At 39.2% G+C, this 24,336-nt stretch overlaps 1 protein-coding gene across 1 annotated transcript; it reads left to right on the forward strand.

Annotated features, from left to right (window-relative positions):
- The first annotated feature begins 13,101 nt into the window (after window positions 1-13,101).
- Window positions 13,102-15,893, forward strand: LOC137731675 (heat shock 70 kDa protein 8-like). Its single transcript, XM_068470857.1, has 2 exons — window positions 13,102-13,185; window positions 14,019-15,893. The coding sequence occupies exon 2, from the start codon at window positions 14,021-14,023 to the stop codon at window positions 15,728-15,730; it is 1,710 nt and encodes a 569-aa protein (XP_068326958.1). The 5' UTR covers window positions 13,102-13,185; window positions 14,019-14,020; the 3' UTR covers window positions 15,731-15,893.
- The last annotated feature ends 8,443 nt before the right edge of the window (window positions 15,894-24,336 follow it).

Consider the following 24,336-nt stretch of genomic DNA (forward strand, 5'->3'; position numbering starts at 1 on the left):
TTTCTGGGTTCATAAAAAATTGTCCAGTTGTTGTGTTGTTGGATTCGGGTAGCTCACATAACTTCATTAGCTTGTCTACTGCCAAACAATTGGGTTGGAAGGTTGACTCTAATAATTCTTTTAAGGTCATGATTGCAAATGGGGGAACCATTTCCAGTAAGGGTTGTTGTTCTCAGATTAAGTTGCAGATTCAACAATATGAGTATATTTCTGATTTCTATGTACTACAATTGGGTGGTTGTGATGTGGTTTTAGGAGCTCAATGGTTGCGAACTTTGGGTCCTATTCTTTGGGATTTTGACAAGCTGAAAATGGACTTTACATTGGGTAGCAAGCACTATTGTCTTTGTAGTTCTCCTCCCCCTTCACCACTGCCCATTTCAACCTGTCAAGTGGAGAAATTGCTGTCTCAAGGTCCTTTCGGTGTAGTTCTTTTCTTCATTGAGCCCGAGACTCAGGTTGCTATTATTGGGGATCTCACTGTTCTTCAAACAATTGAGTTGGATAGTCTATTATCTCAGTTTGCTTCTGTATTCCAAGCCCCAACCACACTGCCTCCTTCCCGTTCTCATGACCATAGAATCCCTCTTTTGGAAGGCAGCAAGCCTCCAAGTGCAAGGCCTTATAGGTATGGTCCTTTACAAAAATCTGAGATTGAGAAATGTGTCCAGGAATTATTAGACTCGGGTTTTATTCGAGCTAGCAACAGCCCATTTTCTTCACCTGTTTTGCTAGTTAAAAAGAAAGATAATAGCTGGAGGATGCGCATGGATTATAGAGCTCTTAATTTGTTAACAATCAAGGACAAGTATCCAATACCATTAATTGATGAATTGTTGGATGAGTTATTTGGTGCTCAATTTTTTTCGAAGTTGGATTTGCGAGCTGGTTACCATCAGATCAGAGTACATCCTCGTGACATTGAGAAGACAGCATTTCGCACCCATGATGGTCATTATGAATTTTTGGTAATGCCATTTGGGCTTACAAATGCCCCAGCGACTTTCCAAAGTTTGATGAATGAGATTTTCCGACCCTATTTGAGGAAGTTTGTTTTGGTTTTCTTCGACGATATTTTAGTGTACAGTGCCTCTTGGGAATCCCATCTTCACCATTTGTCCCTGGTCTTCAATGTCCTCCAAGACCATCAGTTATTTGTAAAGAAAACCAAGTGTGATTTTGGTAAGTCCCAAATTGAATACTTAGGCCATGTGGTGTCTAGGCAAGGGGTGGCTGCAGACCCCTCTAAACTGAAATCTATACAGGATTGGCCTCTTCCTCACTCGGTTAAGGCTTTACGGGGATTTCTTGGCCTTACGGGTTATTATCGCAAGTTTATTCCGAACTATGGGCAGATTTGTGGACCCCTGACAGTTCTTACAAAAAAGGATGCCTTCCAGTGGACTGATGAGGCTACTGTGGCTTTCAAAGCTCTCAAGGATATTATGGTGTCTCCCCAAGTTCTTGCTTTACCAGATTTCTCCAAAGAATTTACAATCGAAACTGATGCTTCCAATACTGGAATCGGTGCTATTTTACATCAGGGTGGTAAACCAATTGCTTTTACAAGCAAAGCATTAGGTCCTAGAGCTCAAGCAATGTCCACTTATGAACGAGAAATGTTGGCAATTGTGCATGCAATCAAGAAGTGGCAGTCATACATTCAAGGCAGACACTTTCTTATTAAAACTGATCATCACAGTTTGAAGTTCTTTTTACAAAATAGAGCTCACACCCCTTTTCAACAAAAGTGGATTTCTAAACTTCTTGGGTTCGATTACGAGATCCAATACAAACGAGGATGTGATAATATTGCTGCTGATGCCCTTTCTCGAATGAATTCTGATGTTGAGTTGTCTGCCATTTCGTATCCGTACATGGGTTGGTTGGATGATATACGGCGGCATGGAGAACAAGACCCTTGGATTCTTGCCAAGATTAAAGACTTATCCTTGTCTTCTGATGGTGCTTCCACTTCCGCAACTAAGTACCATTTTGATAATGGATTTCTGAAGTATAACGGCAGGGTTGTACTGAGTCCATCGAGTTCTTGGCGAGCAAAAATTTTCTATGAGCATCATTGCACTCCAATGGCCGGACATTCTGGCTTCCTTAAGACTTATAAGCGGATCTCCAGGTCCTTCTATTGGCAAGGTATGAAATCGGATGTGATGCAGTGGGTGGCAGCTTGTCAGGTCTGTCAGCAAAACAAGACTGAGACTCTTGCTTCCCCTGGCTTACTTAATCCACTTCCCATTCCCTCTACTGTGTGGACGGATATAGCAATGGACTTCATCGTGGGTCTTCCCCCTTGCAAGGGAAAAACCATTATTTTTGTGGTCGTCGATCGCCTTTCTAAATATGCTCATTTCCTGCCGTTGTCTCATCCATATACTGCACATTCAGTTGCACAGATGTTTGTTGATCATATTTTCAAACTTCATGGTATGCCGTCCACAATAGTAAGTGACCGAGACCCTGTTTTCTTGAGCTCTTTTTGGAAGGAATTTTTTGCACTGCAAGGTTCCAAATTGTGTCTCAGTTCTGGTTACCATCCCCAAACCGACGGTCAAACAGAGGTTACCAATCGGGGTTTGGAAACATACTTGAGATGTTTTTGCAGTCATCAACCAAAAAAGTGGCTTCAGTGGCTTCCTTGGGCAGAATGGCACTACAATACTACTTTTCATACTTCATCAAAGCTGACACCTTATGAGGTTGTATATGGTCAACCACCTCCTGCTGTGCCTACTTACGAATCGGGAACAACTAAAGTTGATTTGGTTGACAGAAGCTTGCAAGAACGGGGACGAATTTTGTCTCAGCTCAAGACTAATCTTGTCTCGGCTCAGGTACGGATGAAACAGCATGCTGATAAACATCGCAGTGAACGATCTTTCGAGGTTGGCGATAGGTTTTTCTACGATTGGTACCATATCAACACCAATCTCTCGCTAAACATCCCTTTCATAAGCTTCAGCCACGGTATTATGGTCCCTTTAAGGTACTGCAGAAGATTGGTCAGGTGGCTTATAAAATTGACTTACCTGCCACATCAAAACTTCACCCAGTTTTCCATGTTTCTTGCTTGAAGAAACAATTGGGTTCTGCTATCATTCCTGCAGTTCCATTACCTGTAGCTACAGAGGACGGACTCTTGGAGGATTATCCATTGGCCATATTACGGAGGAGGTTAACAGGTCATGGCAGTTCCTCCACGACAGAGGTTTTGGTGCAATGGAAGCATCATCCTAAGGAGGAGGCGACATGGGAAAACTATGCAGAATTTGTAAACAGGTTTCCTGCATTCCAACCTTGAGGACAAGGTTCATTTTTTAGGGCGGGGTAATGATAGGATGCTGTTATGATGCTGTTATGCTGTTAGTATTGTTGGTTGTTAGTGCTAAATATCCTATCTGTTAGTAATTGTTGATTGTTAGTGCCAATAATAATTGGGTGGTTAGAGATAAGATTTGGGAAATATCTTGTAACTGCCTTAGCTTGCAGTTCGGTATAAATACTGAACACTTGTGCAAATGCAGGGTATGATTTGTAAAAGATGTTGTTGAAGTAATACAAGAGTAATACTAGCATACAGGTGCAAGGTTAGAACAAGGGTCTTATTAATCCCTCTCACACTTGAGTTCAAAAATTTGAGCTAGGGAGTAACACTTACCCCTTTCTTTGATATGGTAGACTCGGTGTGGCGCCACATTATGTCTCCATCATGTCGCTCAAAAATGCAAATAACTTTGGACTTTTTATTTGGTTTTCCATCTAGTCCAGCAACATAAGCGTCCATGAATTTTGCATTTGCTGAGCAGTCCCTAAGTGGCTCAAGTGACACTGCAGATTGGCCAAAACCAAATTCACCTGCATCAAGAAATGTCCTGGAGTACCATTCTTCGGTTAGGTCCATGTACGGCACAAACAGCTCTGAGATCAAGGCTCTGTATAGCACGCGACGAAATTTCTGCTGCTCTATGTCGTAAATGGATGCTAAGGATATGATTGGACCAGCTCTCACATCGAAACCCAGATGAAAATCCCAGTTTGCCCACCTGCTTTTGTGTGAAATTAAAAATAAAATCAGTTTAGTTGATATTGGAATGTGAAATGAGAAAGAGTAGAAGCAAGAGATTGTTCCATGTTAGTCAATGAGTTTATGACTAATTGTACACCTATAAGTCTAAAACCATCGTCACGTGACTGAAAATAGACGCAAAGAGATATATTATTTATTGTAAGTGTTGAAATTTATATTATAATATTTAATTTAAAAGATTGAATGGAAAATATATGTCAGTAGAGACGCCAAGTGCATATTATTAGGTTTCTTAATAAAACCAAATTGTGCAGCAGTACCATTATGTAAAAGACATGTATTTTGAAATGTTTTATGAATTAGATGAGAAAGGTGGCATCAATTAGTAAACAACCACTACAACCATTCCTAGAAGTCAGAGTTCTTTATAACCCCTAATGACAGCCATGTAAAAGGGAGAAAATGGAGAGTTATAATTCCAATCTAATTTTTTCAATGTTGTTCAATTCCGAGTCGTATCTTAAAAGTTCGGAATATATTAGGTTCGTCAGAGTCCGAAAATTGTACATAGTGCTTCGACTTTATATTATATATTGTTAAATCCTAGAAGATTGACGCCTACCAAACTGCAAGCACAAGAGCATAAGCGTAATTCTATTTTTAGAACATTGTATTTGTGCAAACCTCAATTTCTAAGTTTGTTAATATTTCTTTCATCTTTCTACTTTCATATTACGTTGTACCCATATAATAATTATTATAAAATTTCTCTAACATTATTTTCATATTTTTTGAAATTGCTCCAACAGTAAGTAATGATCTTTCCTTTAATCCACATATATAGTATCACCTAGGCATTCTATGACTACAAAAATGCAAAATAACGATAACAAATTTAACATGTTATAAGAGCAGTTCCACCGTTGTTAAGGCCCCCTACGGTTATTCATTATTTAGTCCACCTAATGAACAGTCACTGTCTTTTGCATCTCCACCTCTAAATTGAATAGCTCTGGCAATAGGCAATAAAATATTAGTATTTGTTTTATTTATAAAATAATACAAAATAATTTTATTTGTAATTTTGGATAAGATTTTTAATCATTTTCATTGCGCCACGTGTCATTATCCGAAAAGACAATTATTGGTGATGGATTTCGATAAGATTTTTATCCAATACCGTCGTGCCACGTGTCGTTACCTTTTCAGAATCGTTGAGGATAAATTTCTGATAAGATTTCTACCGTTGGATTAAAAAAAAATTGAATTCCAACACTCCAGATTGTGCCACGTGGCACAACGGTAAGATTTCAGAATTTTAATTTTTTTTTTTTTAAATTTATAAAGGTGAATAACGTGAACTGTTGATCTCAGATCCAACGGCTAAAATTAAATAAGGTTTTAAAATTTTTATTACTGTTGGAAATCCAATGGTATAGAAAAAATTACTGTTGAGATCCAACGAGCTAGGAGGCGCCACGTGGCCTCCAATGGTCACTGACAAAAGCCTGCGTACGCGGGCCCCAGCAACTAACGCAAAACAAAAGATGAATGTGTTTGACGTCAGGGTGACGTTAGCCTTGCATCATATCCACTCCGGGCTCTCATGCCAGCAATTCCCCACGGGCCTCTCCCACGAGCCCCCTGGGGCTCAATCACTAGCTTGGGCTGGACCTTCTTGCTCGGGTGGTTTGGGACAGTTTGATAGGCAGTCCATCGGGCTATTAGCTCCGGTAAAGGCATTTTATTTATTGTTTGATATAAGACATTTTATTTGAAAGGTTTTTTCTGTTATGCTCGCTGCACTCTACACCAATTTCCGTTTTAGTTTCTCACTTTATTTTGTCTCACTTTACCTTATGCACTCAGTCTTACTGTTCCACATTACCTTTACATTGTTCTCTGTCTCACTTTAACCCTATCCACTCATTCTCCGTATCTAACGTTAGCCAATTCCATCAATTGGATTGAGAGCTGTTAAGTTTCTTTGATGTGTAATGGTACCCTAGTATTTTTCAGCCACGTTGGTGAGTTAAATGCAGGAGTTAAAGGTGAGATAGAACATAGTATAGAGGCCAAGTAAAGTGAAATTTAGTGTAGAGCATAGTGCTGATGAATAAGCATTGTTGCTAGATCAAATGTCCCAGAATGCATGAAGATGAAGCTTGGATTGCAGGATTTTGTCTAAGTGTTTGAGTTGTTTAAGTTTGAAATTAACGGTCAAGATTATAACATCTAGGTGTATATCTTGCCACGTATTATATTGTTATGGTTTTAAGCTGCCTGTGTGCTTTGCAAGTGATCACATTCATGTTGCTTGTGTGAGCAACGGCTATATCACAGTACCATACCTTGTATGTGATGTAATTGAATCCAACATGAATTCAGGGGCAACGAACTCCATATTTGCTTCTTCGTGCTCTCTGCACACCAGCTCATAGAGCTCTTCAATTTCAGAAGAAAATGCTTTTGGAATAGTATATTGTGTCTATTCATCTCTCAAGGAGGAATTTATAGGATGTTACAATCATATCAATAAGGAAAGAAATAATTACATGAAATCATACTATGCTAAGAATCCCAAGATTACAGGAATATACACAAAAGTTAACACTCTCCCTCAAGTTGGTTCATATATGTCGCACATGCCCAACTTGTGTAAGAAACTTGAAACAACCTTTGTGAGGATATCTGTCAATTGATCTTCTATTCTTATTGCCGGTACCTCAATTATTTTCTCCTCCAATTTTTCTTTAATAAAGAATTGATCAACTTCAACATGCTTTGTTTAGTCATGTTGTATTGGATTATATGCAATGTCCCAAGTAGCTTTATTATCACAAAATAAATTCATGGGTTGATCATGCTTTATACCCAAATCACTTAACAGAAGCTTAAGCCACAAAATTTTTTCATAAATCCCCAAGGCCATACCTCTGTATTCAGCTTCTGCACTGGAACGAGCAACCACATTCTGTTTCTTACTTCTCCATGTAACCAAGTTACCTCCAACAAATGTAAAGTAACCTGATGTTGAGCACATATCGTCAACTAAACCTCCCAATCCGCATCAGTATAACCTTCAACTCTAAAATGGTTATTCCTTTTAAACAGGATTCCTTTACCCAAACTTCCCTTCAAATATCGCAAAATCCTCATGATTGCATTCATATGTTGTTCTCCAGGGTCATGCATATATTGACTTACTACACTCAAGGCATAAGCAAGGTCTGGTCTTATGTGTGCCAAGTACATTAAATGACCTACTAACCTTTGGTATCTCCTTTTGTCAACTGGTACTTGATTAGGCTCAATAGAAAGCTTTAATCCTTCCTCTAATGGTGTAGCTACTGGCTAACAAGCTGACATGCCAATTTCGTGCAACATATCAATAATATACTTCCTATGTGACAAGAAAATTCCAGAACTACTTCTCGATACCTCAATCCCTGAAAAATATTTTAGGGATCCAAGATCTTTCATCTTAAATTATGTAGACAAGTATCTTTGCAAGACCACACATTCTTCCGGATCATTCCCTGTTACCACCATATCATCTACATACACAATAAGTGCAGTCAACTTTCCATTTCTTCTTTTCAGGAACAGAGTATGATCAGAGTTACTTTGCTTGTAACCAAATGCACTCATAGGTCTTATGAATCTTCCAAACCATGCTCGAGGAGACTGCTTCAAACCATATAAGGATTTCTTCAACCTGCAAACCTTTCTTTTGTATTTATCCGGAGCATTACATCCTGGTGAAAGATCCATATAAATCTCTTCTGTCAAATCTGCATGCAAGAAAGAATTCTTAATATCGAACTGTTGTAAGGGCCAATTAAGATCTGCAGCCAAAGACAACAAAACACGGACCGTGTTGATTTTGGCCACATGAGCAAAAGTATATGTATAATCGATTCCATACTTTTGAGTGTACCCTTTTGCTACCAATCTTTCCTTGAAGCAATCCACTGTCCCATTGGCTTTATACTTCACAGTATAAACCCATTTACATCACACAGGTTTCTTGCCAACTGGCAAGTCTGTGATCTCCTAGGTAGCATTCTTCTTCAAAGACTTCAATTCTTCATTCATTGTTGCTTGCCAACGTGGATCAGTTAAAGCATTCCACACACTGTTAGGAATATATATAGTAGATAATTGATGCACAAATGACTTGTTTGATTTTGATAGGTAACTGGTAGACACATATTGCTTAATGGGTATAACACATTAGGCTCAGGGTTGGATTTATTCACTGAATATCTAGTGTTGCATTTAGGGTCAGCTTCATAAGTAAGTTTAGGAATACCTCGGGTGACACGGTTAGGGAGACCACGTGGTGATGGTGCATTCGGAATCGAAGATGATTGGTTATGGTCATTAGGGCTCAAGAGTGGCGAGATTGACTGTGAGATATCATGCAGCACTGGATTGTCTAGTAGTGAGGAAGGCAATAAGTTGTTTGGTGGCGTCGGCTCGTCCCTTGCAAGGCTTTCAGCATAATTTTCATCTGAATGGTCACCACTTGTCTCCAAGACATTACCACTTAATTCCACATCATTCACATCACTATTTCCATGTGAATGATCACCACTTGTCTCCAAAACATTACCACTTAATTCCACATCATTCACAATATCTGTATCCGGAATTGTATAATCAAGAGTTTGAATTTCTATCTGATTCTCCCCCTGAAGTGAAGACTCGGGATTGGCAAAGAACATCTCATGCTCATGAAATGCAACATATATAGTAATAAACAGCTTTTTTGTTGGAGGGTGATAACATCAATATCCTTTTTTACTGGAGGCATATCCGACAAACACACACCGTAAGGCCCAAGGTTCAAGCTTACTCCTCTGCTGTTTGTGGAGATGAACAAAGGCCACACAGCCAAACACGTGAGGTGGAAGATTGGGGATTGTAGAAGCATCAATATGTGAAGAGAGAGCTTGAAGTGGTGTCTGAAAATCAACTGATCGAGATGGAACACGATTAATAAGATACGCATCTGAAGTGAGGGCTTCTCCCCAATAGGATAACGGGAGATGCGCCTCAAGCAAGGAAGCACGAACAACCTCCAGAAGTTGACAGTTCTTGCGTTCTGCAACTCCATTTTGTTGTGGAGTATATGGGCATGTAGTTTGATGAACAATACCATGATGATCAAGAAAGGCACGAAGTTCAAAGTTCACATACTCGCCACCATTATCACTCCTGAGAACATGTATTTGTGACTTATACTGTACTTGCACCATTTTGTGAAATCGTTGAAACAAAAAAAGAACTTCACTTTTGGACTTCATTAAACAAACTCAAGTCATACGTGTGCAATCATCAATAAAAGTAATGAACCAATGAGCACCACCAAATGTAGCAGTTTTAGAGGGCCCCAACACATCAGAATGAATTATCATAAATGGAACTAAACTTTTACTTAAACTAGATGGAAACGAAGTACGGTGACTTTTAGCCAATTCACAAACACAACATTTAAAGCTAGAAACATCATTATGAACAAATAAGCTAGGAAACAACCTTTGTAAATAACCGAAAAAGGCATGTCCAAGTCGACGATGCCACAACCAAACATACGAAGCTTTATTCTTCTACCCCTAAGATCCTTCCATAGCAAGAGCTTGAGTCAACATTCGGGTACTATTCGATGTCAGTTCTAAGTAGTAGAGCTTTCCCTTCCTAATACCATAACCAATCGTCTTGCGAGTCCGAATGTCCTTAAAAACACAAAAGGAAGGCCAAAAAATCACAAGACAATGTATGGCGACATTTATTTGAGCAACATATAATAAATTATAGTCAAGAGAAGGAACAACAAGTACAGAATCAAGATTGAGGGTATCAGAAAGAGAGATAACACCTTCCCCAATAATGGGGGCAACATTACCATTAACAACACTCACGTTAGTTTTGGTGGATGAGTTTAGTGTTTGTACCTGTCTAGAATCACAAATCATATGTTAAGTAGCACCAGAATCAATTATCTATATATTATTCAGAACAGATGCAAAAACCTTTAAAGCCTTACGCATCATTACTTATATGATCAAAATCTACCTTAACTTCGGCAACCAATGCACACTACTCATTACAGCGGGGATGATGAGTCCAGCGTGTCATTGCTCCGCGTGAGTTGAGTGCAACGTCTGAGATGATTGATAGGGCCAAGATTCTGAACCAACTAGGTCAAACAATGTGAGACCAGGGAAAAATAAACAGTAACCCCAAATAAATAAATAACTATTTTTTTTTCTCTTTTCTTTTTTTTTCTTTTTTCTTTTTTCTTTTTTCTTTTATTTTCCCTTTTCCCCTTTTTTTTTTTTTTTTTTTTGGTGTTCTTATTTTCTCTTCGGTGCGAACAAACACAGCAGCAAGATCCTTTCAATTTTCTTATTTTGTTGCTTCTGGCGATGACAGTCTGTGGCAGAGTACAAGGCGAGGACGAACGCGATCCGACTTTGGTGTTCTCGGGTCGAGCAGCAACGGTGGTGTGGTGCAGTGGATGCAGGCGACAAGCGGGTCGGGTGCGGAAGAGGTTCTGATCAGGCGACGACCGTGCGTACAGTAACGTCTGTGGTACAGCGGCTGTGCGGTGGTCGTCTGTGCGGCAGTGCAACAAGGATGTGATGAGCAGCGGGCATGCAATCCTGGGTCAGTCGGATCTGGGTGATGGTATGAATACAGATCAATGGGTCAGGTCCTGGGTTCCTAATCGCAGCGGTTACACAGGTGCTGGTTCTCAATCGGGATTTGCAGCGGTAATTTCTGGGTTTTTGACCTCGGTTTGTGGCCACGTGATGCAACAGCGGGTAGTGGTGGGTGGCTGCAACGATCGGCTCGGTGAACTCGGATCAGCAACGACGGCATCGCTCGCTGGTCTGGGTGGATGCGGGAATGAACTCGGGTCACCAAAGACGGCGCCGCTTGCTGATCTGACGGTGCGCTGCACAATTGGCTGCGCAACTGGTGGGTCTCGGTTCATTTTTTATTAACCTAGGCTGTGCTAAGAAGAGAATGCTTTTGAAATGGTATATTGTGTTTATTCATTGAGAGATGAGGAATTTATAGGATGTTACAATCATATCAATAACGGAAGAAATAATTACATGAAATCATACTATGCTAAGAATCCTAAGATTACAGGAACATACGCAAAAGTCAACAATTTCTTGTTGAAAGTCATACAAAAACCACATCAAAATCACCTGCAAATTACTTTAAACACTAACACGTAGGCCATAGCTAAAAATGAATAAAATGTGATGCGTTTCAATTATCTAACGGAGTGTCCATGAATTTCAAAACTTGGGCCGTCAGGTTGCTCCACCGTGACCGCACTCAACCTTGCCCCAAATGGAGGCTTTTGAACCGACGCTCTATAGTCCGTCCCGGCAGCCTTTGGCATCGGAACCATAATCTATCCCTAAACTCCACGATCTTCATCTCGTCAAGATCAACGGTCATCGTCGCTCCCTCTACAGGCCTCGTCTCAAAATTAACAGTCCCATCCAAATAAAAACAATGGAGATCGACCATCCTCTTGTTCTTAACCCTGTCCTCACCGTACCATCCCAAAGAAAAACGTCACACAGAGCCTCCTCGACCTTCAATCCCCGCTTCCTCACCGCAGCCAAAAAGGGTGCGTATTGGAGTGCCAATGCTTGAGCGGCCTCTTGCTCTTCGGCCATGATAATGGGGTAGCCGTGGCCGGTGTGAATGCAGTCGGAGATGACGGAGTCGGTTGACAAATCGACAGTGATTTCGTGGGTGGTTTGGTTGATTCGAGCGATGACAAAGGCTCGGCGAGGGGGTGGGGTTAGGGTTCTGGAGTTTTGGGTTGAGAGGAATGTGAGGAGGGTTGGCTTGTGGGGGTCTTCAAAGGCCTATGTAGTGAAACGTGATGTTGAAGTTAAAGGAATTGGAGATGTACTGGGCTGTGATTAGGGTTTGGACTAGCTGTAGCTCTGAAGGGGTTAGAGGGTCCAGTGGGTGGAGATTTTCTGGGTGTGCAGAGACAATGAAGAATGAAATAGGGAGGATAACAAAGAAAAGGAATTTGGGGGAGGCCACGGCTGTGATTCTGAGACCTGAAGTGGTGACTGATCCTGAATTTATTTTTATTTTTTTGGAATGTTCGTAAGCATGTTGCATGCATGATGTTATTGTTGTCAAGCAGCCAAACATGACAAGTTTCAAGTATCAGTTAAGGTGCCAACACCAAAAGAACATTGTCTGAGCTTTTGTATGGAGTTTCATTGCGTCAATGGTTTATGGTTTTCAATGGGATCATGAAGCCTAGCGATCAAATACTCGGTCTTCGATTATGTATCAAACTAATTTGGAACAAATAAAAAAGTCGACGTTTTACTGTAAAATCCAATTAGTAATATAAGGAGCAACAAATATTTTTTTTCTAACAACAAAATTAATAGTTACTGGTCTAGTATTATCTATTTTGTCAATGTTGGAATTCTATATCGAGCTTTGGCACTATCCAGTTAGTAAGCTTATACGGTGTTGATTATTTGTTTTGACTAACAAAACAATCTAACTAAACTACATGAACCATTCATTTCTTAAATTCTCGTTGAATAATAACGTCCTTGTAAAAATTCAATCACTTTAATTATCGAGACATCGTGTGTATTTATATTTAGTTGTTTATCAAGACATTGTGTTAATCTATTTATTTGATCATATACAAAATGATTTCAATTAGAGTGGAGGAGATGACCATCAAATGATAGATTGTGGAGTGTGCATAGTAGCTTGGTAGTTGTAAAACTTGTTAACCGGTTAACACTTCAACCATTATTATAGAGTTCCCTCGACATCTCGCCCGCATTTCGTTTTTTAATACAGTTTCTCTCGGGTTGGGCTTGGGCTCAAAACCCGATCCAAGAATTGGTAGATGATCCAACCCATGTAAATTGGCAGAAGTTCTGGACCCTTCTCGCAAACCGTTGTCATATCCTATACCTTTCCAGTACAAAAGAAAGGTGACCACCTTCGCACTCTAGGAAGCTCTAGAAGTTGGGCAGCACCGTTGTATTAAGACGCTCTCTCGGTCTCTCTCTCTCTCACTGATCGCTGGTGCTCTTCCATCTCTCTCTACTGTAAGTCCCTCATCTTCTCTGTACACAGTTTAGCTTCTTTTTTTTTTTTCCTTAATTAATAACCATGCTACCTAGCTATGTCCCTGTGTACCTGTAATTACCAATGCATGCACTTGTTTTTGCTGTTTTCTATTGAATTAAACAACTTTATTAGTACCCAGCAACTAGTTTTTGCTCTCTGGAAATTGGAAGAGCTTCTTCTCTCTGTTTTGCATCTTTATTCTTCTGAAATTTTTGTTTTCTTGCCAAGTTTTTTACATATTTTGTTGGGTTTATTTTTTTCCTATCAAATTTTCATTAAGTTTGTGACATAATTGTTGCTACTGGGTTTGGTAAGGATCACCTGAAATTTTCTGTCTTCATGTTATGTAATATTCAAGTAAAATATGTGGGGTTGTGGGTTTTTTTCCCTTGGATGTTTCTACCAACAAATGTGAGATGGCTAAGTTGCCTAAGAGGTGTTTGTGAGAAGGCCTGCATGAAGTATATTTTTGTCAATTCTGTCTGCGTGCTACGAAAGCCCAAGGGTATCAGCAGGTTTTTAAGGATTTGATGCTCCTAGCCTTGATTTGTTGGTCCTTCTGTTATTATTTAGTTTTTAACTTTTTCAGTCCCTAAACCAGGAATTATCTCAACGCATCCTCAAATTGAAAACCAGAATCATTTCTTTCGCTGTATTAAATCGTAATAAAAGAGTATCGAGAATGCTGATATTGGAAGATAGAGTTTGGTAGATACTAGATATCGCAATTGTGCATGAGACCACGAGATTCCTAGGTGTTGCTTGGGGTAAACTACCTGCTCTTCATCCATTTGCAATTTTTGAAATGCAGGAATGGCTGAGCCAGCATACACAGTCGCATCTGATAGTGAAACCGCTGGAGAGGAAAAATCGTCGTCTCCTTTTCCTGAAACCGCTATTGGGATTGACATCGGCACTTCACATTGCAGTGTTGCTGTCTGGAATGGCTCCCAGGTTGAGCTCCTGAGGAACATTAGAAACCAGAAAATGATGCGGTCGTATGTCACATTCAAGGATGAAAACCCTTCAGCGGGAGTAAGCGATCAACTCTCCAGTGAGCACGACATGTTATCTGGAGCTTCAATCTTCAACATGAAACGATTAATTGGCAGGGTTGACACCGATCCAGTTGTTCAGTCAAGCAAAAGCCTCCCCTTTTTGGTTCAAACATTGGGCATTGGGGTGCGTCCACTGATCGCAGCCTTGGTGAACAATGTATGGAGATCCACCACTCCTGAAGAAGTTCTGGCAATATTTTTTGTGGAACTCAAGGCAATGGCAGAAATTCAGCTAAAGCGGCCCATAAAGAATGTTGTTCTCACCATTCCAGCTTCATTCAGCCGATTCCAGCTGACTCGTATTGAAAGAGCTTGTGCCATGGCTAGCCTTCATGTACTCAGACTGATGCCTGAACCAACTGCTGTCGCGCTGTTATACGCGCAACAGATTTCAAATCAGAACGTAAACACCGGATCTGAGAAGATTGCTCTAATCTTCAACATGGGTGCTGGATACTGTGATGTAGCTATTACTGCTACAGCTGGAGGAGTTTCCCAAATAAAAGCCTTAGCAGGATCTGCCATTGGAGGGGAAGACTTGCTTCAGAGTATGATGCGCCATCTGTTGCCAGATTCCGAGACTCTTTTAACTAGCCACGGACTTGATGACATAAAGTCAGTTGGCATACTTCGAGTTGCAACACAGGAGGCAATCCACAATCTCTCCTCCCAAACTAGTGTGCAGATTGATGTTGACTTGGGAAATGGGACAAAAATATGTAAGGTTATGGATCGGGAGGAATTTGAGGAAGTTAACCGAGCAGTGTTTGATAAGTGTGCGAGCCTCATATGCCAGTGCTTGCATGATGCAAAGGTTGATACCGAGGATGTGAGCGATGTAATAGTTGTTGGCGGATGCTCATATATTCCAAAGATAAAAAGTCTTGTCATGAGCATTTGTAAAAAGGAGGAGCTGTACAAGGAGATGAAACCGTTGGAAGCTGCTGTCATTGGAGCAGCACTAGAAGGAGCGGTGGCATCAGGTGTTAGCGATCCCTTTGGGAGTTTGGACTTGCTTACCATTCAAGCCACTCCTCTCGCCCTTGGGATCCGAGCTGATGGAAACAACTTTGTGCCTATCGTACCGAGAAACACAGCAATGCCAGCACAAAAAGATCTGATCTTCACAACTGCCAATGACAATCAAACTGAAGCACTAATAATCGTCTACGAAGGCGAGAGGAAGAAGGTGGAAGAGAACCATTTGCTGGGGTATTTCAAGATCACTGGAATTCCACCATCCCCGAAAGGAGTTCCGGAAATAAGAGTAATTCTGGACATCGATGCATCAAGCGTGCTGAGAGTTTTGGCCGGGGTATTAATGCCGGGGTCTCATCAGCCAGTAAATCCAGTCATGGGGGTAAGGATGCCAACAGTTGATGATGGTCACGGCTGGTGCGCTGAAGCCCTACACAGAGCTTATGGCTCTTCTCTAGACTTGGTTACGGTGCCGAAGAAGATCTAGTCACTACTTGACAGGAATGCATAGTCGTGTTTTAGCATCCACCGGTGAAATGTAAGGATGATACTCTGTTTTCGTATGCCTACTTTGTTGAGTGTGGATTTTCAGTGTAAAAATAAATAAATTTGAGCGCTCCTGCTCAAAGAGTTCAACTCTCTATCTTTCACAGTTGTTCTTTTAAGTCTTTAATTCAGGAGCAAATGCTTTGAAATTCATTGCATCTCTTCCGAAAAATGGATGTGTATATCCAACCAAATCTTCAAGAACAGGGCAGTTACAGAAAAGCTTTTTCAATGATGTATCACCAACTACAAGATCTGTAACATGAATCAACTCGAGACTTGGGAAACAACAACGCAATGTCGTTGGAGCGTCCTTCTAAGTAATACAATCTGAAAACACCCTTAAACTCATGAATGATTTGCGCAAGAAAAGGCTTTCTGGCATTTTCAGCTTTAAATTACTTACGGTTGTTTTTTTTATGGGTAAACGGATTTGTGCATCTCCCACCACATATGGCGTGAATCTGGGTCCAACATTTATATGAATTCAACACAATTATAATACGTCATTATCATCTATGTGATTTGAACCTAAGACCTCTTGTGAAGAGTGTTACGATAGTCAACGATTTCCTACCAAATTGGATTGTCTGATATCCATGAATCAAGGAAGAAATTTACTTACCTATTGTATATTTGATTTGATAGCTCAATTAGAGGAGTGAATGTTTCACTGGTTGTAAATACAAACCCCTGTATATTTTTCTTTTCAATATACAGAAGATATAATTATACACTATCATCTTTCTTTGGATGGTACCAAGAGCCTAAAGATCCTTTCTTTTGTTTTCCAGTTTGTCCTCTAATACACCTGTTTAGAAGCAAACTCCTCTTCTTTTTTTTGGCGATGGCAGATACCCAAAGCCTTCCTTTGGATGGTACCGGTGAGCAGTTTCAACAGCTTCTGACCATGGTGGGAGCTAAAATCCCGACTGCATCCCAAGCTAATGCAACAGCAGGTGGGATTCGTCATCATACTCAAGAGTGGATCATCGATAGTGGTGCTACGGATCACATCACTGCCCTTCCACTCTCACAATCAGTTCCAAACAAGTCTTTTCCACCACTAAAATTACCAACTGGTGAAAGGGTTTCAATTAGTAATATTGGCAATTTTAATTTTGATTCCAAGCTTTCCTTAACTAACGTTTTACGGATTGCTTCCTTCTTCGTTAATCTCATTTCCGTTAGCAGATTAACTATATCACTTCGTTGTTCCATAACCTTTTTCCCTGATTTTTGTATCCTACAGGACCTGGAGACGAGAACACTGATTGGATGGGGTAAACAACGCAATGGACTTTACCACATTACCAACCCCACAACTCCTCCACCCACATGTCCTCGTGCTTTTTATGTCTTCTGGCATCAACGCCTCGAACATCCATCTCCTCAAAGACTCCAGTTGTTAGCTAAGCAATCTTCAGAGGTTAATTTCCATCCCAATAAATCTTGTGATGTTTGTCCCTTGGCTAAGCAAACAAGAATGCCTTTTCCTTCTAGTAATATCAGCAGTACGCACAGCTTTGCACTCATTCAATGTGACATTTAGGGGCCACACAAAATTGCATCTTATACCGGTGCTCGTTACTTCTTGACTATTGTTGATAATTACTCTCGCGCTACTTGGGCGTACCTCATGAAAAATAAATCAAAAACTCAATTTTCATTACGCTCCTTTTTTGCTTATGTTCAAACACAATTTCACTACAAAGTTCAAAAAATTCGTACTGATAATGGGAGTGAGTTCTTGTCGTTACATGATTTGTTTTGAGAGAATGGTGTGGTTTTTCAACGTTCATGCACTTATACTCCACAACAAAATGGAGTTGTAGAGAGAAAACATTGACATATTTTACAAGTAGCTAGAGCGCTTCGCTTTCAAAGCCAAGTACCTCTACGTTTTTGGGGGGATTGTGTTCTTACTGCTGTTTACCTTATTAATAGGTTGCCCACTCCTCTTCTGTCTAATCAAACACCATACGAGAAACTTTTCCATCACCCACCTTCATATCAACACTTACGCACCTTTGGTTGTTTAGTTTATGCCACCAATGTTCATCCCCCACACAAATTTGATACGAGAGCTCGTAGATGTGTGTTTCTCGGTTACCCTTTCGGACAGAAGGCATATAAATTATACGATCTTAGCACCAAGAAAATTTTCACTAATCGAGGTGTCGTATTCCATGAATCCATATTTCCCTTTATCACCAATTCTAATGAACCCGCCAATATCACCCCTGATGGTCCACCTGTTCCCATTGCAGTACCACATATTCCCATTGCACCTAGTCAACCCGTTCTTGTCCCTGTACCTTCGCCTGTCACAGACTCATCCTCGCCTTCTGAAACTGACAATCACAACAACCTTTCCGCTGTTGCTCCTGCAGTCGAGCAACCTATTGATTCTCCTACGGTTGAGCCCATTCCTCCACCTACATCGCAGCCACCTTTGCGAAAATCCACCAGAACCAAACAGCCACCTGCTTATCTTCAAGATTATGTTTGCTCGGCTGTTGCGTTACCCCATGCACAAGCTTCATCGTTGTCTTCACCAGGTTCTTCTTCAGGAACTCGACACCCACTATGTAATTATATGTCTTATCGTAATCTCTCTCTACCATATCAATCTTTTATTGCGAACCTAACACTTATGCAGAAGCTACCAAAGGCCCCAACTGGCAGGAGGACATGGCCGCTGAACTTAGAGCTTTGGAAGCCAACCATACTCGGCAAGGAGCCTATTGGATGCAAGTGGGTGTACAAAATAAAGCACCGTTCCAATGGCACTAACGAGCGCACAAAGCCCGTTTGGTGGCCAAAGGTTACACCCATCTTGAAGGGGTCGACTACCATGATACCTTTTCCCCCACTGAAAAGTTGGTCACATTTCGATGCCTTCTAGCCCTCGCTGCTTCAAAAAATTGGTCCCTTCATCAATTGGATGTGAATAATGCTTTTCTCCACGGCGATCTTCGTGAGGAAATTTATATGGTGCCATCTCTTGGTCTCAAGCAACAGGGGGAGCACATGGTGTGTCGCTTGAATAAGTCTTTGTACGGCCTAAAGCAAGCATCTCGGCAATGGTTCTTCAAGTTTTCAGAGGCTATTCGGGCTGCCGGGTAGACTCAATCCAAGTCAGATTATTCCCTCTTCACAAAGAAAATTGGTAAATCGTTCACGGCTCTCCTCATTTATGTCAATGACATTTTGATTATTGGTAATGATCTGATTGCTATCAAGAAGCTCAAATCTTTCTTGAATTCACGTTTCCGCATTAAAGATTTGGGTGATTTAAAATATTTCTTGGGAATAGAAATTGCCCGCTGCAAAAAGGGTATTTTTATTTCCCCACGAAAATATTTGTTAGACATTCTCAAAGATGTTGGTGTGTTGGGTGCAAGACCAGCTGGATTTCCCATGGAGCAGAATTTGAAGTTATTACCGGATGAGGGTGATTTGCTTCATGATCCTTTAAAGTATCGACGATTGGTAGGCAAACTAATTTATCTCACCATCACTAGGCCTGACATCACCTTTTCTGTGCACACTTTGAGTCGATTTATGCAACAACCACGCAAGCCCCATTATGACGCAGCTCTATGTGTTCTATGATATCTAAAGAGTACCCCAGGCCAAGGCATTTTATTCTCTTCACACAGTTCTTTACAGTTGAATGCTTATTGTGACTCCGATTGGGCAGGTTGTCCAATAACTCGAAGATCTACAATGGGGTATTGTGTTTTTCTTGGGAATTCATTGATATCATGGAAGAGTAAAAAGTAGAAAACCGTTTCTTTGTCTTCCGCAGAAGACGAATACCGCTCCATGGCAGCTACTTGCTGTGAATTGACTTGGTTGCAAAGCCTTTTTCGAGATTTACATGTAGGTGACATGGGTCCAGCAGTGTTGTATTGTGATAATCAAGCAGCCCTACATATTGCAGCTAACCCAGTGTTTCATGAAAGGACACAGCATATAGAGATAGTGTTACAATGGTCAACGATTTTCTACCAAATTGGATTATCTGATATCCATGAATCAAGGAATAAATTTACTTACCTATTGTATATTTGATTTGATAGCTCAATTAGAGGAGTGATTGTTTCATTGGTTGTAAATAAAAACCCCTGTATAATTTTCTTTTCAATATACATATAATTATACACTATTATCTTTCTTTAGAAAGAGAAATATCATTTGACTGTAATATTAGTTAGTAACCCCTGACATTTATTTGTTAGACAGTGACAGCCCTAAGACTAAAAATTAGTTGTGTATATTTCCCATTTCGGGCCTTTGTAATGACAAATCGATTAATTTGGGAGTAGTGTTATTTGTATCATCTTTCTAATAGAGGTAGAGCCCACCAACAATGTGAGTCTCATCTCGATTAGAATGATGATACAAAAATAACATTTATGTTAATTTTGTATCCTAAAATCCTTGTAACTCACATTTGTTGGAGGATATTAGGACACCAAATCAAGAACAGGACCCTTGCCTTTTAGAGATAGAGGCGCAACAAAAAGTCTTCAATAAAAGCGATGATGCACTCCCTGTTCATTCGCTTATGTAATTGGAAATTCTTCGTATCCATCTGAAGGAAAAAAAAAAAGACGAGTATGATTGGAACAAAAGTGCATTTACATGACCAAAAGTTTTTTTGACACCATTTTTTGGTGTTTTTTGGATTTGAAACGAAAACTTCAACTTCAAAATCACCAATGTTTTTCTCGTGAAAACGCATTTAGACATTTTAAACTCTAACATCCCATTGTAAGTATATGCATCACAGAAAACCAGAAATCAATTTCAACAACATTGCTTCTCATGGCATTGCATATCCAACTCAATGCGAGAGAAATCATCCGCTTCGAAAGATAAAACGCGTACAATTAAGTTGAAACTTTTTAATGTCGAAAGAGTCACATAGCGTAAGTACACTATCAACAGCCATCGAAATTCTTTGACAACTATCTGCATCGTCTATGTCTAGGTTGAGAACACAAGTCCACAAGGTTTTCCATACTAGTAGTTTTGGGTTGCCCACTTGCCCGAGCACACTCTCAACTTGTAAATGCGCCAATCCCGCTTCCCCCACGAGAACTAACTTGACCTCCTGGTTGACCTTTAATTTTCGTCATTGCTGCGTCTATATTTTTTTTCTCTTGTTTCCTTCTCGTTTCTGTAAATACCTTACGGTGAATGAAGGCTAGGACCTTAGGGTTTCAGCCGGCACTTTGCTTGGCCCATCAACTTTGATATTGGGCTTCTTATCATACCCACGTTTCACATTTATTGGCCCAACACTCAGGTGTACTCGGTCGAAGTTGTACAATGATGCATACACAACCACTAAAGCACGCCCAATAAATCTACAGTTTTGTTTCGGCTAACACTCTGCTAAGTCCCTTGAAACTCTATTATAATTTCATTTTTATCTCCTAAAACTCAAATTGGGTAACCTGACTCTTTGGGATCCAATTTTCGTTTATAAATCAGTTAAGCACTTTGACATGGCATGATTGGGTCCACTTGCCTGCTTATATGTTTGCCACATCATTGCCATATTATTTAAAACAATTAATATTTTTACAAAAATCAATTGAAAAAGAAAGAAAAAATTTTAACAAATGATATTATCTACACTTAGGGGGTGGAGGAGTAGGCTAAGTCTCACAATGGGTGTACAATAATATGGTTCAAATTCACTTTTGACGAGAATTGAACCTGAGACCTCTCAATTATAAGTAAAGAGGAAAACATTTAAACTATAATACTAAGTAGCAAGAAAAAAAACAAAGAATAAGCAACATTTTGCGAAATGGCAAAGGGTATTGAATATGGATGGAAATGAGCGTCTACTCACGTTCCGTCGCTTCCTTCACTTTCACGCAATCAATTGTTTTTTGTAAGCAAGGAATATTATGAATTAATAACTAATATAAATTGCAGAGAAAGAAATTGAACTTGTGTGGATGGGTAGAGTACATCAATCATAAGCCAATATGATTTTTCCTTTTCACTTAGACTACTTGGTCCTACCGATAAGTTTATTTAGGTCGCAAATATTTTAGATCAAGTCACACCTTCGTTAAAAATAAGTTCGATGGATTTAGCAAAATTAAATAGCATCGCGCCCTCCCATTTGCACCTAAATTCGATTCCATCTTCTGGTAATTCAAGCTAGTTAAGAATAGGTTATCGCTTGGATCAAATAATGCGAGCACTTAACATCCAAACTCAAATTGCCCTAAAGAGAGTGAGTGTGACAAACTGCACATGACAAGTATGGCCACATTCATCCAAAATACTCACAAAAACAAATGAAAGGGACACACTCAAACTCCAAAAAAACTGCATAGAATAAACTCCAAACCTTCAAGCAGCAGTACCAATTTGTCTTCACATACTAAATTCAAATATAAAACAATGATTGACAGATGTCAAACTCCTAAAATATATCAGAAAATAATTCACCGAAAACCGAATGAGGATCCTGCTGATATTTTTTGTGAGGATCCCGGAAATCCTTTAATCATGTTCATTCATCGTACAGACGATCAGAAATCATTTTAAAATGTTTATTTAAAATTAAACATAAATATTACTTGATGAAAGTTGACCGCATGATTTACGATAAACGGATATAATTAAAGAATCATCTGGTTCCTCACAAAGAGGATCTAAAGAAGATGCTCATTCAAAACCTAACCCCTTTAGTTTATATTATTCGCATATTGTACTTGTAGCTATAGAAGTAAATCCATATGAAATCAAGTGTGAACCAACCAGCAAATCTCAGTCGTGGGAAACCGATCTCAGCAAAAATACAGAGCACGGATTAGAGGGAACTGTAAAAATCCACAAGTTCCAAACAGATGGACTCCGGCTCTCAACGTCAGCTCCTGCGGAGCTGAACCCCAGTACACCCTCAAGACAATTGGTAGGCGACAAAACCGCACCCCCAAACCAAACGTACAAATCAAACTAGTTGTAACTTTTTTTATCATATTAATGATTTTAAATACTAAATGATTTTAATATTTGTTTCAAAAGTCATGGCTAATATAGTAATGTTACTTTAATTTAGGGGTATTTTCATCCATATTCAAAAAATTGAGTTGTTGGATTCAATCTAGTGTTCCTATTTTTTCCTTTAATTACATTTCTACATTTATGCATCGTTACTCAAATTTTTTATTTTGAATATTCTTTTTTAGTACAATTTGAATATTTAAATATGAAAATCTAACCACTTTTATGGAAAATAGTTAAAAGAAAATTTATATGTCATCATATATGATACTTATACCATAGGTTGATAAAATACATCTAACCTAGGATAGAGGTATCTATGAGGAAAAAAAATAATCTACCTATCGTCCATGAAAATAGTTCAAACAAATTTCATCGTTTATACGTTTATGAATCCATACTAGTATATTTGTTGATAGGTATAGTACCTACAACATAGATTAGTTAAAACAATTAACTGTGACAGAGGTAGAAGAAAAAATTGAGATACGAATCAAGAACATAAAAAATGAGAAACAATATTTAATTCTTATATTTAATCTTAAAATTGCGTAAAAGATAAACCTATAAAGAAAGGATTACAAATATCAAATTTAATTCTATCAAAAAAAATTTTAATCACAACTTAATAAAAATTAAAAAAAAAAACATGTGAATAATCAGTGAATGGATCTAACCCAATAAAATTGACTAAACCCACATACAAAGTTGAACTTACATCAAGTTTACTCTTAATTTTATCCCATTTTCTCTACCCACTCCCTACTTTTTCATTTTGTTATTTACTACAATAATTCCTTTTATTGTAACCGAAAAATTAGTAGAAAAAATATATCCTCTTAACAACAGGCACATCATGTGTTAAGAATTTGTACCTCCCTCTAGTATGGAGTCAGTAACAACTTAGTCCCTATTTTAAACTTAAACACTTTACTATCCTAAACTTTCAGATCTCTACACGATTCGCTTCTTTGTAAAAAACAAAAAAAAAATGTTATTTACCCTAGATGAGGCCATTCTAGTCAATCCATAACAAATTTCGATCATAATTAAGCGCGAAGTTCTGTGGATAGATCAAAAAGGTATTTTAAGAAAGAGTACATCCTCAATCCTTAGGAGCCAAGTCTTTCTCTTTAGATTCATATTCTTATGTTTTAGACGTCTCTCAACTTAACGGAAAAGTTGACGGAGTTAGCAAACTGACTACTGATGCAACAAATGACATAATTCGAGGACAGGAGAAATAATTAATGGAGTTTAGTGATGAAACTAAACTGGTGGCATAGATCAGGAACCTTCGCTACAATTTAGCATTTTTTTTAGTTTATTTCATATTTATTTAAAAATATCCTAAATTCAAGCTAAAATTGACATATGACATTTTTTGAATGGTATAATGCACAAATCACATGACATTTCCAATACATCCAAGAATTTCTTCAAGTCTTCACTCACTTTCTCTGCACTCACATCACCACTTGTATACAAACATACATGATAAAA

This window comes from Pyrus communis, chromosome 4 (genome assembly GCF_963583255.1).
Source record: "Pyrus communis chromosome 4, drPyrComm1.1, whole genome shotgun sequence".
NCBI classification, from domain to species: Eukaryota; Viridiplantae; Streptophyta; class Magnoliopsida; order Rosales; family Rosaceae; genus Pyrus; species Pyrus communis.

Excerpts from the sequence above, each read along its gene's own strand:
- LOC137731675 (XM_068470857.1), top strand. The coding sequence starts at position 14,021 with ATGGCTGAGCCAGCATACACAGTCGCATCTGATAGTGAAACCGCTGGA.